Source organism: Typha angustifolia, chromosome 3, assembly GCF_048772165.1.
Source record: "Typha angustifolia cultivar Huaian chromosome 3, ASM4877216v1, whole genome shotgun sequence".
Lineage (NCBI taxonomy): Eukaryota > Viridiplantae > Streptophyta > Magnoliopsida > Poales > Typhaceae > Typha > Typha angustifolia.
Window position 1 is genome coordinate 2716918 of NC_133241.1, and position 17847 is coordinate 2734764.

Sequence of the window (17847 nt, forward strand, 5' to 3'; positions counted from 1 at the left end):
GGTTCTTTCTTATACCGGGCTGTTACAGTACTTCTGATTTTGCTTTAAAAAGGAGCTGGATGTAAGGAAGTCTTTTGTGTTGCTTGCTGTTAGAATAGCTTGTCTCCCCTAACCTTGTATCTGGCTAATTGAAGATTATAGATTCATCTTATGTAAATTTTCATACTTCTTTCTTGGCATAGTACTTTCCAATGGCATTAAATTCTGCTCCCCTTGATATCTCTCTTTTTTTGCAATATGTATATCTATTTCTACTTATTATCTTTATAGTCTGATAGATATCTTCATTGATTTGCATATGGTTATCTTGGTCATTAAAGATTAGAAATCTTGAGGGAGAAAAATTAGAGCAAATGTATTCCAAAGTAATGAGTAGATTATGCTGTAGAAAGTTTCTTGCTAGATTATCCTGTAGATTACTTTATTGCAGATTACTTTGCTAGATGAATTACTTTATTGATGAATTACTTATATCTTATATCTTAGTTATTAACGTTCTCTTTTATTTTTTCTTGACAGGGTCATAATCTTTGGACAATAAAATGAAGGGCTTATTAATGTTATTTTTTTTATTATAAACTATTTGTTTACTTCCTATAAACTATTTGCAATTTATAATGGACTGTAAACTTCAAACTTTGTTTTAATTGTTATGGGATTGTTACATTTGAGAATTAAAACTAAAACTTGTATAGATTTATATGGAAATCTCAAAATTTTAGGGATACTATTACTGATGTCATGCAGAAATAAAATAAACCAGGGATTGATGTAAATTATTTGTTTCCTTTTTCCATTCATCCAAACTTGTATATATACATGTAATGTATTGTTTCACAGTTATAAGATTGACCTAAAACTTCTCTCCTCTCTCTTTCTACATGGTATCAGAGCAAGGTTAATCTATCCTTGTTCATCAATGACAGAAGACAGCCAAGGGGCAATCACCTCTATTAACAAGACAGAGGAGATCCTAGCAATGACTTCCGGAGGATTTACCGATAATGCATCCTTCCAGCTAACCATTGAGAAACTCAACGAAAAGAATTATTGAGAATGGGCTCAATCAATCAAGCTTGTAATCACGGAAAGGGAAAAATGGGTTTCCTGACCGGCGAGATTAAAGAACCTGAAGCAACAAACTAGGCAGCGTAGCAAAGGTGGCGGTTCGAGAACTCCTTAGTGATAGCTTGGCTCATGAACTCCATGAAATCACAAATAGGGAAGACCTATTTCTTCCTGCTGACCGCAAAAGATGTTTGGGACGCCAAGAGAGATACTTATTCCGACACCAGAAATTACTCTCAGAATTTTGATCTCAAGACACAGCTATGGCGGATGAAGCAGGGAGAGAAGGAAGTGACAAAGTTCTTCATGGAGATATCGGCGATCTAGCAAGAGCTCAACCTAAGCATGGAGGAGACCTGGGAGTCAACCACCGATTGCACCAGGTTTTGAATAAAGGTTGAAATTGAACGTATTTTTGGGTTCTTGGCAAGGCTAAATCGTGATCTTGATGACGTGCGAGGGAGAATCTTAAGGCGGCGACCACTTCCATCCACTAGAGAAGTGTTCGCCGAAGTCCGACGTGAAGAGCAGCGGTGGCACATGATGCTGAAGGAAGATTGCAACCTGGGCCTTGTTCACCAAGAGGAGTCCTCAGCTCTTCTCACTTATGGGCTAAATGGTCCGAGTGGGCCGAGTGGTCCTAATGGGACTGCTGGATCAAATTGAGACAATGGATCTGAAGCAATTGGTTATTTTACTCGTGGGCCTTTCAATAACAATAAAAAAAAGGGTGTCCTTGGTGTGATCACTATCGGAAAAATGGGCACAGAAAGGATACTTGTTGGGAAATTCATGGGAAACCTGCAGATTGGAAGTCGAAACAAAAGAATCGTGGGTGTCAAGCTTCAACTGAAAAACCTCAAGACAGAACATCTAATTCAAGTGGAGCATTCAATACTGAACAAATGAAACAACTATATAAGATGTTCGCAAGTTTTCAAACATCAGGTAAATCATCGTATGTTCCATCTGGTTCTCTAGCCCATAGAGGTAAATTTTTGAAGGCCTTGAGTACCACTACATCTAAAACTAGGACTCCATGGATAATAGATTCTGGTGGTTCTGATCATATGAGTGCTTCATTCACCTTTTTTTCTTTATACTCACCTTGTGCTGGAAATCCCAAAGTCAAAGTTGCATATGGAACTCTTTCACCAATTGCAGGAATCGGGATTATAAGACTATCTAATTCTATCACTCTTGAGACTGTCCTTCATGTTCCCAAATTATCTTGTAACTTGTTGTCTGTCAATCAATTAACAAAACAATCCAGATTTTCTGCTAATTTCTCGCCATCTTCTTGTGTCTTTTAGGACCTATCATCGGGGAAGACGATTGGCAGTGGTAAGGAATGTGAGGGACTCTACTACTTTGAGGAAGTCGATGTGAGTACACAATATCAAGTTGTGAATTGTAGTGCAGCTTCTGCTGATAGAGATAGTGAAATTCTGTTATGGCATTTTAGAATGGGAAATCCAAACTTTCCCTATTTGAAACATTTGATTCCGTCCATTTTCTTGAACAAAGAGTTGTCTAATTTGTAATGTGAAATCTATGAACTTGCGAAACATCATTGTACTTCCTTTCCGAAAAATCAATATAAACCATCTAAACCATTTACTATTATTCATAGTGACCTATGGGGACCCTCATGTATTCCTAATCATACTCTTACAAAATGGTTTCTGACTTTTATTGATGACCATACTCAACTTTGCTGGGTGTACTTGTTAAAAGAAAAATCTGATGTTCATAATATATTTATCAATTTCCATTCCATGATTCAAACCCAATTTTAAACTCAAGTCCAAATTTTGAGAACTGATAATGGCACAGAATATTTTAATACTACCCTTGGAGACTATCTCCAACATCATGCAATCATTCATCAAAGCTCATGTGCTCATACCCCCCAACAAAATGGAGTAGCAGAACAAAAAAATAGACATCTTCTTGAGGTTGCTGAGCTCTCATGTTTACCACAAAAATGCCAAAAACATTCTGGGGTGATGCCATATTAACATCGGTCAATCTTATAAACCGTATGCCCAGTCGTGCTCTCTTTTTTTCCACACCTCTCGCAAAAACTCAAACAAGCTTTTCCTGCCTCTCACTTCTCCTCTGATCTCCCCCTCAAGGTCTTTGGATGTAGTGCCTTTGTTCATATTCACTCAAATACTCGTGGAAAACTTGATCCCCGGGCAGTCAAATGTGTCTTCATTGGGTATTCTCCTACTCAGAAAGGTTACAAGTGTTATGATCCCTCCACAAAAGAAAAAACCTTTGTTAGCCTTGATGTCACATTCTTTGAGAATCAACCTTACTTTACCCAGACCTCCCTTCAGGGAGAGAAAGAAAATGAAGATCGGTTTATTAATTGTGACGTTTTCCTCTTTGAGACCAATCCAGACACTACCTTGAACCTTGAATCAACAACCATACCATCCCATTCTAGTATGCCATTTATATATGGGAACTTGAACTTAAGGGGAGATAATGAAACACAAAGAGAGAAGGAGATACTTGTGTACTCACAGAGACCGAAATCAAAGTACAAGAACAATTTCACATCCGAAGTACCAAAGGAGTTGAACCCGATGATAGCTCCAAGTAGCCATGAGTCCCCATCCAGCACAGGTAATTCTCAGTCACCTATCTCCAGTCATGTACCCTTCATCCTATCTCCAAATTTGTTTCCTATAAAACTCTGTCACCCAAATTTCATGCTTTCACCTCTAATCTGGATAGAACAAATATTCCAAAAGATATCCAAGAGGCATTGAAGGGTAGTAAGTGGAGAGAGGCTGTAATGGAGGAAATGCAAGCATTGGAAAAATAATGGAACATGGGATGTGACGGATTTACCGAGACGAAAGAAGGCTGTCGGGTGTAAATGGGTGTTCACAATAAAGTATAAAGAAGATGGGTTGATTGAACGCTATAAATCTAGACTTGTGGTTAAAGGTTTTGCACAGACCTACAGCATTGACTATACTGAGACTTTTGCACCAATGGCAAAACTTAATACAGTCAAGGTCCTTTTGTCACTTACAGTGAATCTAGATTGGCCCCTACAAGGCTACAACAGCTTGATATAAAAAGTGTTTTTCTCGATGGCTTGTTAGAAGAAGTCTTTATGAAGATTCCACCAGGGTTTAGTAAAACGGGAGAAGAGAACAAGGTCTGCAAACTCAAGAAATCACTTTATGGTCTCGAACAATCACCAAGAGCATGGTTCGACAGATTTGCAAATGTGGTAAAAGGTCAAGGATATCAACAAGGACAATCAGATCATACTCTAATCTTCCAACAGGCTGATAACAGGCTGAAGACAATATTGATCGTATACGTCGACGATATTATTCTAATCGGGGATAATCTGCCCGAGATTGAGAGATTAAAGAAAAGTCTGGCCACAGAATTTGAAGTAAAAAATCTAGGGCAGATGCGTTATTTTCTGGGAATGGAAGTTGCTAGGTCCAAGAAAGGCATCAGTGTTTCTCAACAGAAATATGTCCTTAATCTTCTAACAGAAACTAGGATGCTCGGACGCAAACCAAGTGATACTCCAATCGAAGCCGGAAAGAAAATGGAGGATGCTGGAAGAACAGTTGATAAAGAAAGTTATCAGAGACTTGCTGGGAAATTAATCTATCTTTCTCACACAAGGTCTGACATTGCCTTTGCAGTAAGCATGGTGAGACAGCATATGCATTCACTAAAAGAAGTCCATCTTGAAGCAGCTTACAGGATCCTTAGATATCTCAAGGGTTCTCCTGGGAAAGGATTATTCTTCAAAAAAGATGGAAGACATGAGATAGAAGTATTTACTGATGCAATTTGGGCTGGATCAATAGAGGATCGGAGGTCAACAACAGGATACTGCACATTTGTATGGGGAAATTTAGTAACATGGAGAAGTGAAAAACAAAATGTGGTAGCTCGAAATAGTGCTGAAGCAGAGTTTCGAGCAATTGCCCATGGAATTTGTGAGGGTCTGTGGTTGAAGAAAACTTCTAGAAGAATTGCAGATGGGTGTTGATCTTCCTATTAAATTCTTTTGTGATAACAGGGCTGCTATTAACATTTCTCTCAATCCAGTTCAACATGATCAGACCAAACATGTTGAAGTGGATAGACACTCATCAAAGAGAAGGTAAAAGAAGGAATTGTTTACATGACTTACATTCTTACAAAAGAACAAACAACTGATGTATTCACCAAAGGACTTCCTCAACAAAATTTCGATAATTTCATTGGCAAGTTGGATATGATCAATATCTATGATCCAACTTGAGGGGGAGTATGGAAATCCCGAAATTTTAGGGATATTATTCCTGATGTCATGCAGAAATAAAATAAACTAGGAATTGATGTAAATTATTCGTTTCCTTTTTTCATTCATTCAAACTTGTATATATACATGTAATGTATTGTTTCACAGATATAAGATTGACCTAAAACTTCTCTCCTCTCTCTTTCAACAATTTATTCTAAACTTTGTTCTAAATTTTATTACATACAATTTGTTGTATGGATTTAGGCTTAAGAGTTAAAACTTTGTTCTAAACTCTAAACTTTGTTGTATAACTTGTTGTATAAATCTATTCTATATATTTTATTCCATAAAAGTTGTTGTATAGATTTGTGATTAAGAGTTAAAACTTTGTTTTAGATTCTAAACTTGGTTGTATGAGCTTTGTTATGATGAATTATTAGAATTGTAATTTTGATGATGTATGAGTTGATTTAGGAATAGGTTATTTTGTTTGTATGAGAAATTAATAAATATTAAATTTTATATAGGATTTATTAAACGGGTTAGACGGGTCGTGTTAACGTGTCTAGTTAATACGACTCATTTAGTAAACGGGTTTGATGGGTCGTGTTAACGTGTCGTATTAACCCAACATGTTTATTAAACAGGTTAGGCGGGTCGTGTCGTGTTACCTATTTAATAATCGGGTCGTGTTCGTGTCTATCAAATATAACCCGTTTATTAATATGGTTGTGTTTGTGTCAGGAACGAAGTTGACCCGACACAAACTTACTTAACCCGACCCGATTGCCATCCCTATCTTTGATCCTCCTAGTCGTACTACATTCAACTAGATATTAGTGTTAATTATTGAACTATTACTACGAACCAGATCTAGACTGATTTTAGCATAAGAAAATTATAAAAATTTAGATGATGGTAGCATCGTGAGTTAGGATTCTAATGACTCTGGTTTTACCTAAATTAGATGTCTAGATGAAAAGATATAAATAAAATAATGCATGGAGGTCGAAATAGGGCAAAACAATAAATATCCAATATTGTGGCAATCGTCGAATATGTAGAGATCGGATACAAAGAATTCTCAATGCTTGGATGCTTGGATGAATAAACAAAGAAGCCCAGTCTCTCTATATAAAAGTCGGGTACAATGAGTCCTACTCAGACTTAGCCATAAAGGTTTATACGACTCGAACTAGAACTTGCCTTAAAAATTTACATGACTTAATTGAACTTACCTTAGTAGTTTATATAATTTAACTAGACTTTCCTTAAAGATTTACATAAGCATGAATCAATTAAAAAATAAATAGGCTCGATCCATCGAGCCCAATATCCTCATAATGCGATCCGATCTGACCCAATTCGCATCAACTATTATCAATTAATATTATGTGTTGTATATTGTTATATGTTCAATTATACTATAGAGTATTCAATCATATTATAAAGTGTTCAATCATTAATATTAGTTTTAATGAATGTATTCAATCATATTATGTATTGAAAGTTATATTTAATTATTATTTTGCTTTTAATATAATAGGTCATTTACAAAAATAATATAAAGATAAACCACTATAATGTAGGTTTAAATACATACCATAAACCAAAAATTGAAATTCGAAAATCCAAAAACATCTCTAAATATCTTTAAAATTTTATTAAAAATATTATAAATACGTACCAATGGCACGCAGGGACGTGCCGACAATGGCACGACCATTGTTAAGTGAGACAAAAACAAGAAATCTAGTTTAGTTTTTGTTATATCCTACATATGACCGAGCCTCACAGTTAAAGAAAGCTGGCTTAAGCCAACAGGTTGTTACAAGGATAAAAAGGCCACCTCAATTTCATTCGTTATGATGTTGAGTGATGCATTTAGACGTGTGTGGTCTAATGAATGCAACAATCTCCTATATTCCATGTTTCTAGCAATATCGCACTCGAAGTATCCACAGGCATACATCAATTTGTTGGCACTTCACATAATAGAAGTTAAAGTTAGTCTATCACAGTGTAAGGACGGTGAGATAAAAGTGCATTCATTTTCACGTAATACTGCAAATTTTGTTTATTTTTAAACATTATATCTTTACGCAATTCCCCCTAGTAAATCTTGAATCAATTGGCAAACTAGTAATTTTATTATTCATAACTATTGTAGATTCACAGTCTTCCATTTCCCATTCTAAAGCAGATGAAAGGATCACCTCTAATTGAATACTATCATCATCATTATCTTCAACCTCAAGGTAGGCATCAATATTATCCCTATCTAACTCCTCTGACTCATAAATAAAGTCATCATTCCCTATTGTTTCATTTATAACAAACTCATTTTCTTCAGCTTCTACTACTCTGGCAATTTCAATCATACTAGTTTACTTGGACCCCGCTACTGATAATCATCATCCATATTCTCAACATCCACTAGATCCTACTGCACATTGATGTTGTGACATATTGACATTTAGAGTAAGTTAATGCGAAGATGAATTTATTGGGTCCAAACTAATGTTTTTGTGTTATCTCTTTATATTTCAATCTTTGTACCTTGCCTTTGCCTTGGAAGAGCATTGCCTCGACCACCTTATCATCATCTATCAGCATGGCAAAATTGCATGATCAATAAGTATCTTACTCTTAATCTCCAAAGCGTACTCTTCTTTAGTTTGGTAACAGTGTATAACTTCAAAATCAATTGTTCATTGGTATAATTATCATTTATTCTTATCAATTTCAACTCTTGTGAACCACCATCAATAAGAACACCACGCAAGTGGCAACACACTGCCACTATTGCTATTGCTTTAAAGCCTAAAATGTTTAAAATGATAAGTACAAACTAAAATGTTCAAAATGATAAATACAAAATATAAGAAATCTAAAATCAAAATTTGATAAGCTATCTATAGTACACAAATTGGAATGTAAAATAAGCATAGATTTAGATAAATGCTATAAACATATATCTAGATAGAATTCTGTCTGCTAGATTAAGAAAAGAAAAAATAGCTTCCAAATTGATTTCATCCTTTATAATGAAAATTTTGATTTGTTGGGTAATAACTTAATCATTCAATGAATTATTTGTTATATCAATTAAAAAATGGTAATTAGGCACTTAATTAATTCATGAATCATGATAAGATTTTCACATGTATGAATATGGACAGGCAAAGAAAAAATAAATAAAGCACTAAATCTAAATTGAAATTTTCTACCTATTTAAGTGCAAAATTGGATTGTAAAAATCAACATAAAAGTCTAAACAATCATATAAAGATCATAGATCTTGTGCAATAACCTACTCTACTCATGTAAAAGATAATTTGGTTTAATGGAAAAAAGAAACCTAATCTTCACAATTTATCATAAAAACAAAATCTACGAAAGGCATAACCTACCCTACTCATATAACCAAAATCTACCACAATTTATCAGAATTTATTCTAAAATGATAAAAGAGAGACGAGCATAACCTATTTTACTCATGTAACCATAATTTATTCTAAAATGATAAAGAGAAAGAGATGGGAGGCAAAACTAAATAGAGTAGGGAGAGAAAGAGGGGGCGAGATCTTCATAATGTACCTTATAGCAAGGAATGGAGAAGAGCTTGTGGAGAGCTTCTTCTCTAAGGCTTTTTAAACAAATGCTCATGAAGAGCTTGATTTTGGAGTAAGGAAGAACTTGTGGGAATGTGGGAGTTCCTAAAAAGGCTTGTGGGAGAATGGGATTTGCTAAGAAGGGTGGGAAAAAAGAGCAACAAGAGAGAGTGTATGGGGGAAGAAGATGGTTAAGCAGTATTAGGGCTGGGTGGAGTCAGACTGATTTGAAAGAGATAGTTGACACTGTAGCAGACTGACAAAGACACCATTTACAGCATCTTTAAAGACTAGTTTACAGCATCTTTAAAGACATTGTAGTTATCAATGCTTTCAAAAACGACCTAGTTATCAACATCTTTAGCCCCCATTTATTTTAGGAATAACTTTTTTTTTATTCCTGAATACAACTCCTGCTTCTATAATTACAACTAAACACCGTAATAACCTAATTCTATTATACAAATAATATTTATCAAAATTATATCTTATATCATATACTAACTCAATTACTAATTTATCATTGATATTTATCCCATTAACCTATTTTATATTAAATCAAAAGGTATTCAGCGTAATTTTATAAAAACAAAATACTTTTTTTTATTTTTTTCTTTTACTTTATATCATATCAAAAATAATTATTATACTCTTATTTCAGAATATAAGTGAACACAAGAATAGTTACTTCTAGAATAAAGATCTTATTTTAGAAATAAAAAAGAAGAATATTCTTTCTAAAATTGACCTTATTTGTAAAGTAAATAAGGCCTTAAAGTCATTCTAGGATATGTTGCCCAGGGAGGTGTAAAAGAGGTGTAAAAACTAAAAATAAGGCTTACAAAGACATGCTAAAACTTTTAGCGTTTTTATATAGACACTGAAACTTTCAACATCCTTAGGTTGGCCCAGCTCACCTTACCTAGCATGACAGTTATACACTCTTCTACATGGAGAGAGAGAAATTTAAATATGTTAATACTTTCAATCAGCCATTAAATTAATATATTTTATTAAAATAATATTAAATCATAGAAAGTCACCGTTTCTAATTCATCAATGCATTTAATTAAATCATCAAAAGACACCTGGAGTGACTAGAGGTGACTATTAGGCCTGACCCGCTCAACCCGGCCCGAACCAGCTCAATTTTAACCGGGCTAAGCCTAAGCATTTGCCCGCCTAGCCCAGCCGGAAAGCCCAACCTGCTACGCCTATTCATGGCCCAAACTATACTACATGTATATTACATAGTTTTTTAGTCTTATATCGAATATTTAATAAATTAAATATCAATATATAAGTATGTTCCTATGAAAGATAACTAAAATATCATTCATAAAGGCTCATTATGTTTCACCCAATAAGATATAATACTTTTTAAATGCAACCCGTTATATTAGACCCATTATGTTCGACCTAAACTCAATATCTAATGAGCTAGTTGACTGTAACGGGTTAAAGTATTCTAGCTCGGCCCAATCCGAGTGATTGGTGGGTCAAACCATGAACAATTATTTAATCTCGGACCCGACACGACCCACCTGATGATCACCTCTAGGAGTGACCCCTAAATACTTTACCATATCACCAAAAAGCATCCTAGTGAAAAGCAGCATTAATAAACAAATAAGACAGGGTTCGAAATGAAACAGAATTTAGGTACATTCATACCATGCGGTTCTTGAAATAAAAAAAGCATTTTACTCTGGAAAACAGCCAGAGAAGTAGAAGAACCATAATGTGAAAATCTAAATGCATCTGAAGTAGCAAGATTTTTGTCCTTACAGTATCAAACCCAGAATGATTGTCCAAGCACATCCTCCTAATGCTAGTCATCCACAACAAAAAGAAAGGGACCTGCAAACAGATTAGAAGCAAAAAAGTTTATCTACTACTTTAACAGTAACAACAGGTAAGAGAAACTTCATTTAATAAGTTCTAACAAATAATCTGCAATAGAAATTTGGTTTGACAAAATTTTCAAGTAAGATAGTTGGGCATAAAATTAGAATTGCATGAATAAAAGATCAATTGTGCAAAAGAACATACAACAAATTAGGAAAGAAGAATAGAAGATGCTTTCTATATTTTTTTGGAGAGAGACTATTTCCCCAATCGAGTCACAGGTATCTAACATATTCATACCTAACAATTTTCCACAAAGTGGTGACAAAATGTATAACTTGTACAAATCTTTCCATTTTCCAATTCGATCCACATGAAATTTATAATGGCCATAAAAGTGAACCAGGAAAGCAGCTAACTTCGAAATCCAAATTTAAAAGTATTACTTGTTATTAATTCCTAGTGGATCAAAGAGGTAGGAGTCCAAAAGCCTTTCAACCAAGACTACTTAAAGGTATCATCAACTTTCAGAATTAATTGAGATTGTGTTTTCACTTTCCAAAGATGTCTAAGCCTGCACAATAGACTGAAACACATGATCATGCAGAGTCTGAAATAATCCTACTTAGCATGTAGTCTTTCATTGATAAGTATAGTGGCGAGCTAGATCAAGGTTAGCCCTCTAATCTTGATAGCAGGATTGCCTAGCAAAGAAAGTGATGCATATGCAAACATCCTTATGGACAAAAATACTTCTTATTGCTCTACAATAATATTAATCTAGCAACATCCTAATACTAATCAAATGCTTGCAATATAACTTCCAACATTCTAATACTAATCAAATGCTTGCAATATAACTTCCATCTTTGTTTGTTGGGAAAACAATTAGGGTCTTCTACATTGAAGAGACTATCTGAGCTTTGAGATTTACCTGGACTGTAAGGAATGCAAAGTTCCACAAAAATGAGGGGCAGCCAAGTTCTCGTCTTTTCTCTCGGAAGAACAAATAATGTCTCTGAAAACTGCTTCCAGATAGAAATGGTGGCAATGGAGGGGGCACTTTTAACAGAAATACATAATCAGACAACCACACAGCTAGTATCCAATTTTAGCTGCATTGCATAAATGAAGCAAGAATAACAAAAAGAAAGGATAATTATAATGACACAAATATAAAAGCTTGATCAAAATAACAAGTGTGTAACAGAGATGATGCTTCAGAAAAATCAATACAACTAGCTGATCATTTGAAAAGATTCATATTTTTGAAATACAAGAAGAACTAAAAAGTTATTAGCATCATACTTGCATTACAAGATATTATTTCTTTTAGAGCATAATGATACTGACTTATTTGAGTGTACCAAGTCACAACATTGGCTCCCCTGAAATTCATGGTATATACTATATATTTATGAAATCACAATGGTAACAGTCTTATATACAGAGATCTAATTTTTCTTTTCTGTCCTTTGCACAAATAAATGATAAACATTGTTTAGGAATAAACATTCTTTACCAAGATCGTCTGAATTTGGTAAAGGATATCTTCTAATGAATTATACCCTAAGGAATTACATTGTTCTTGATTGTCCGAGACCTATTTAGCAATAGGTGACAATTAAAAGTTCATTTTTCGAAACACTATAACAATTACTTCTGATTGTTAGAACATTTAATTATATCCACATCAAATTATGCCATGTGATACCTACTTGCTAAAACCAACCAAATTGATACTGAAATTAATCTCCTGTACCATATAAAAGTTCCATCATTCATAGTAAAATAAAGGCACCTCTCACGATACCTTCAAATAGAGAAAATGAAAGAATTTTAAGCAAGGTTCTGAAACTCGAGATAGAGATTGAGTTCGACCATCCGAAAAAACGATATATATCAATCATATCGACAGCCCATATTAGATCACACTATTTTTAATAATCTAAAATTCTAAATATTATTAAAAATAAAGAGAATTTCTAAAAGCATAATTATTATTTTTTCTATGTAAATTGTAATAGTAAAGTATGTAAATTCTGTAGTGTATAGGAAAAATGACAAAAATTATTAATTTGCGAAAGATGTTAATATATTTTTTTCTACTATTACTATTTCTTTTTCTTCAAATTCAGAATCTCCTTCTGCTACTGTGAATTACAGTAAAAATTTCATACTTAAACTATGAATTTCGTATTTAAATTAAAAATTCTTCATTCTGCCACAGAATAAATTCGAATTTGAAAAAACTCTTAATACAAAAGTTTTAGCTTATGACATCACTAATCTTATCCAATTAGTTTCATATTATTTGGACATCAAATAAAAATCTTTAGAATATTTTTCTAAAACTACGCACAATTAGAATTCCATAGTTTAAGTATACAATTTATAATTTAAGTACAAATTTCGTACTTAAACTATGAAATATCAGTTCTGCATAGTTTCGAAGAAATATTCAAAAGATAATCAACTGGCATCCAAAATTTGTAAAATCAATTGGATAAAATCTATGATATCGTGATCTAGAACTTTTGTATTCAAAATTTCTTCAATTCAAAATCTATCTATAATGAAACAAAGATTTCATACTTTGAGTACAAAATTCATAGTTTAAGTATAAAATTATGCCAGTAATTCACAATTTTTTAAATAGATACTATAATTTATTTGCAACATAAATAAATTCTTTTCTTAAAACGTTAATTAAAGAGTTTTTATTTGCTTAAGCTATCTCTAATTAATCTATTATTGTATTTATTAAAGAGCAATTAAAAAGACTTATATTAAAAAAAGATTAAGAGATAGAAGAAAAATAGTAGCAAAAGAAAAAAAAAAGAAACAACAATAAAAAAGATAAAGATGAAAAAAAAGAACTAGTAGCAACATAAGAAGAATAAGAACAAAAACAAGAAGAGGATATGAATAATTTCTCTCTTACATTGTCTCATCAACATTTAATAAGTACTAAATGACAGAAGCGCAAACTTGGAAAAAATAAAAAAAATATCATCCGCAAAGGAAACCGAAAACAGGCCTGACTTACAAAAACAAAACCTAAGTGACTTTTTAATGCAAAAGACTCGATAAAAATAAGAAAATAAAAATTATTTACATATGAAGCATAAAAACTAGAAAATTACTCAAAACTATTATAAATTCTGAGCCAGATATAGTAAATTTCAAAGCTCATATATTACTACAGCAGAAGTGAGATGATCTCTCTTTCTTTTTATTGTTGTTATGTAGCAGTAAGAAAGGGGGAGTTACAAAACAGAAGAGAGAGAGATAAGAAAAGAAAAAAAACACTTATCTAGGTTCACTAGAGTGTAGAATAGCTGAAGTTCGCCGTATCGGCCATCGGATAAGCTTAGTAAAGTGTGGGAGGTGGAACAAAAAATTTGTGGGAGATAGAGAGTAAAAGCTAAAAACTTGAAAAAAAAAGGCACTTAGAAACATCAATTACTGACGTCCTTTAGATCCATCTGAATCTTTAAAAAAAATCAATTTTGGCCGGTACAACCGGTAAAGTCAAAACTAGCCAATACCAAAACTGAAACCAATCACCAAACTGGTTTCGAGTCAAAATCGACATATGAAGAATCAGTTACAATCTCGATCTTTGTCAAACTAATGGATCTCATTTTTACAAACATCCATGCTATTGTCATATCCAATATTCGACACAAAAAAATTGTAAAATTTGAATAACACAAACATCTGATTCTTGATATATCATAGTGGGTTTCAAACATCATGTAAACTATCAATTTATTTGCAAAAAAATTAAAAAGGAAAGTAAAGACAAAAAGGGTATGTTTATATCAAGGTCGAAAGTTTCAATTTCAATTTCAGCTCCATTTAAAAACAACATATTTCGATCTGTTTCTATTCTAATCATATTGGTTTGACTTTGGACTTTTTTTCATAAATAATCTTCTTCATCTTATTTTTTAATGGATTACTCAGGATCTAATAGCATGTAATAATGAGGTTGATATTAGGTTAGGTACAAGTTGGATTCAAGTCAAATCCAACACAGAATCTAAAATGTAGTTTTAAGGAAAAATGTCATTATGGTTGTTTTTAGTTGGATGCTAGTTGCAGGGGAAATTTCAAATAGGATATGTTGGAAATGCGAAACATTTCAATCCTTTCGAGAAAACATCTCGGTTTCAGGCAAAACTCCAAATCATGGTTTATATCCATGGTTTCCAGTTTCGGCCAATCCCAGTCCCTTGCTGGTTTCGACTGGGATTTCGACCGAAACGGGTGGGTACGGATCGGATCCGACCAACCCGGGGGACATCAATAATTGATGTCCCAACCCCCCACCTGCCTCTCTCCCTTTTCTCTCTCTCTCTTTTCTTTCTTTCTTTCTCTCTTTTCTTTCTCTCTCTCTTTTCTTTCTTTCTCTCTTTCACACGGATCTCTTTCTCACCAGCGACTGAGTAGATCTTCGATGACCTCGACCTCCGGTGATGTTTTCTGACGAAGATTCGACGACCTCGATCTCCAGCGACCTTAGATAGGTTTTTTTTCAGTTTTTATTTTTTTTTTTCATTGTGCAGTAGTTGCACCTGCAGCAGGTGCTGCTGCAGCTGATGCTACTTATGCAGTTATGCCTCATAAATTTTAAATTATTTTATATTTTATTTTTATTTTTGTTTATATTTTTTAGTTGTAGAGTTAAAATATCAATGACTCCAAAAGAGAAGTCATATAATACCAACATTGGGTGGCAATATTATAGCACTATTTGGCAAGATAAAAGACGTATTAAATGCAACTGGTGTGGAAAAGAAATGAGTGATGGTGTCAGCCGTTTGAAAGAATATTTAGCTGGAAGACAAGGAAATGTAACAGCTTGCACTTAAGTGTCCTTGAAAGTTAAAAAGCAGATGTCGGCTCATTTAATTGGCAAAAAAAAGAATAAACAATCTGCACAACAAAGATAGTCGATGATTCGTGAAGAATTGATGCATAATCATGTACACATTGATGATGATAGTAGTGAGCAAAGTGAGGAGGATGAGGAGAAGAGACAGATGAGGAGGGCAATGAAAGAGGGCAGAAATATGCATAGAGAAGAGGAAGAGATGAGAAGAAGCATTGGTGGTAACTTTTAGAGATCTAAATCAATTAATATATGAGAAGAGAATATGGGGACAGTAGTTTTACCCATAAGACTCCTGGTGTTACAGCAGAGTCTAAAAATATTGTACCAATGGATATATATCTTCAGAAAAAAAAGGGTTGTACACAGACTTGCATCAAGACAGCTTTCAAAGGAATTAAAAATGCAAAAAAACACATTGGTAGGGCTATCTCTAAATTTTTCTTTTACAACCATATTCCTTTTAATATAGCTAATAGTCCTTACTATCACACTCTGGTGGATGCTAAACAATTAGCAGAGCCTGGTGTTCCGCCTCCTAGTTCAAATGATATTACTAAATATCTTAACTCAGAGATAGATGAACTTCATACTTACATTGAGACATTTAAATGGTATTAGGATGAATTTGACTATACACTGATATGTGATGGGTGGGGTATATAAAAAAGAAGAAATATAATTAATTTTTTAGTGTACTCTGGCATGGGGACAATATTTTTGAAGTTTGTGGATGCTATTGCTCATTTCAAAAATACAGATTATATTTGTCAGTTGATGGATAAGGTGGTATAAGAAATCGGTAAAAAAAGAGTAGTCCAAGTGGTTACTAATAATAGGGCAAATTATAAAGCTGCTGGAAATTTACTAATGATAAAAAGACCTAATTTATATTGGATGCCATGTGCTGCACATTGTATTGATCTAATGTTAGAGGATATTGCAAAAGAGCCTAAAATTGATATGATCATACGTGAAAGTCAGAGGTTAACAAATTTTATATATAACCATAGTTGGGTTCTTAATTTACTTAGGCAAATGACTAGTGATAGGGAGATCATCAGACCCAAGGTCACTAGATTTGCCACTGACATTTTAGCCTTGGAGAGTATCATGCGCTACAAGGATGATATTATGCGGATATTTACATCACAGGAGTGGTCTATAAAAATTAAGAATATGAAATCTAAAGATAAATCTTTAGGTGAAACGTTAAAAAATATGACTCTTGGAAATGCATTTTGGAATAAAATTACAATTACCACCGCAGTATTTAAGCCTCTTGTCAAATTATTAAGACTTATAAACAGTGATAACAAATCTGAGATGGATTTTTTATATGAGGTAATGGACATAGCAAAAGAATCAATAAAAGAAATGTGGGCCAAAGTTATATAAAGTGGTTGAAGATGATTGTTTTCAGATGGAACAAACAACTACATAGAAATATACACGCTGTTAGTAGGCATGTTTTAAGTTTTAAGTTTTAAGTTTTAAGTTTTAATTTACTAATTTACTTTTATTTATGAATATTTAAAAATTTGAATGCTTACAAATTTTAAATTTCTACAAGGTATTTTCTTAATCTAAGATTTTAATTCTCTAAAAATGTCAATAATAATAGTGAAGTCTTGTTAAAGGTTAGGAAGGTAATCAGTAAGCTTGAGCCCGATATTTATAAACAAATCTTTTGCGATAAAAAAGTGAGTTATGATTCAATTAAATAATTTTATTATTATTTTTTTCAAGTTTTAGCTTTTAATATAATCAGTATGTAATAAGCTAATAATATATTTCTGATTTTAGATGGAAAGAGATAGATTGAGAGCTGGGCAATTAAGTACTGCTAAAGTTACTGCAACTATATCTCATAACACTCCAACTGAATGGTAGTCTATCTATGGATGGAAAGAGGCACCAAATTTGACGCCAATAGCAAAGAATATTTTAAGTCAAACTATGTCTTCATCACAGTGTGAAAGAAATTGAACTACTTTCTCCTTAATCTACACAAAAACACGCAACCGATTGACAATGGAAAGATTGAAGAAGTTAGTTTTTTGTCATTATAATATGAGATTGAGGAAGAGAAATTTAAGAAGAAAGGCAGAAAATGAACAATTGATTGATTTAAATCA

General features: G+C 33.2%; 1 protein-coding gene across 2 annotated transcripts in view; it reads right to left on the minus strand.

The window, feature by feature from the left end:
• Positions 1–17847, minus strand: part of LOC140779758 (ALBINO3-like protein 2, chloroplastic) — a 36757-nt gene that overhangs the window by 10841 nt on the left and 8069 nt on the right. For both annotated transcript variants that reach the window (XM_073125004.1, XM_073125014.1), the window contains exons 3-4: positions 11744–11871; positions 10750–10821 (exon numbers count right to left, since the gene is read on the minus strand). In XM_073125004.1, coding sequence (XP_072981105.1) covers positions 10750–10821; positions 11744–11871 — 200 coding nt within the window. The remainder of the gene's footprint in view (positions 1–10749; positions 10822–11743; positions 11872–17847) is intronic.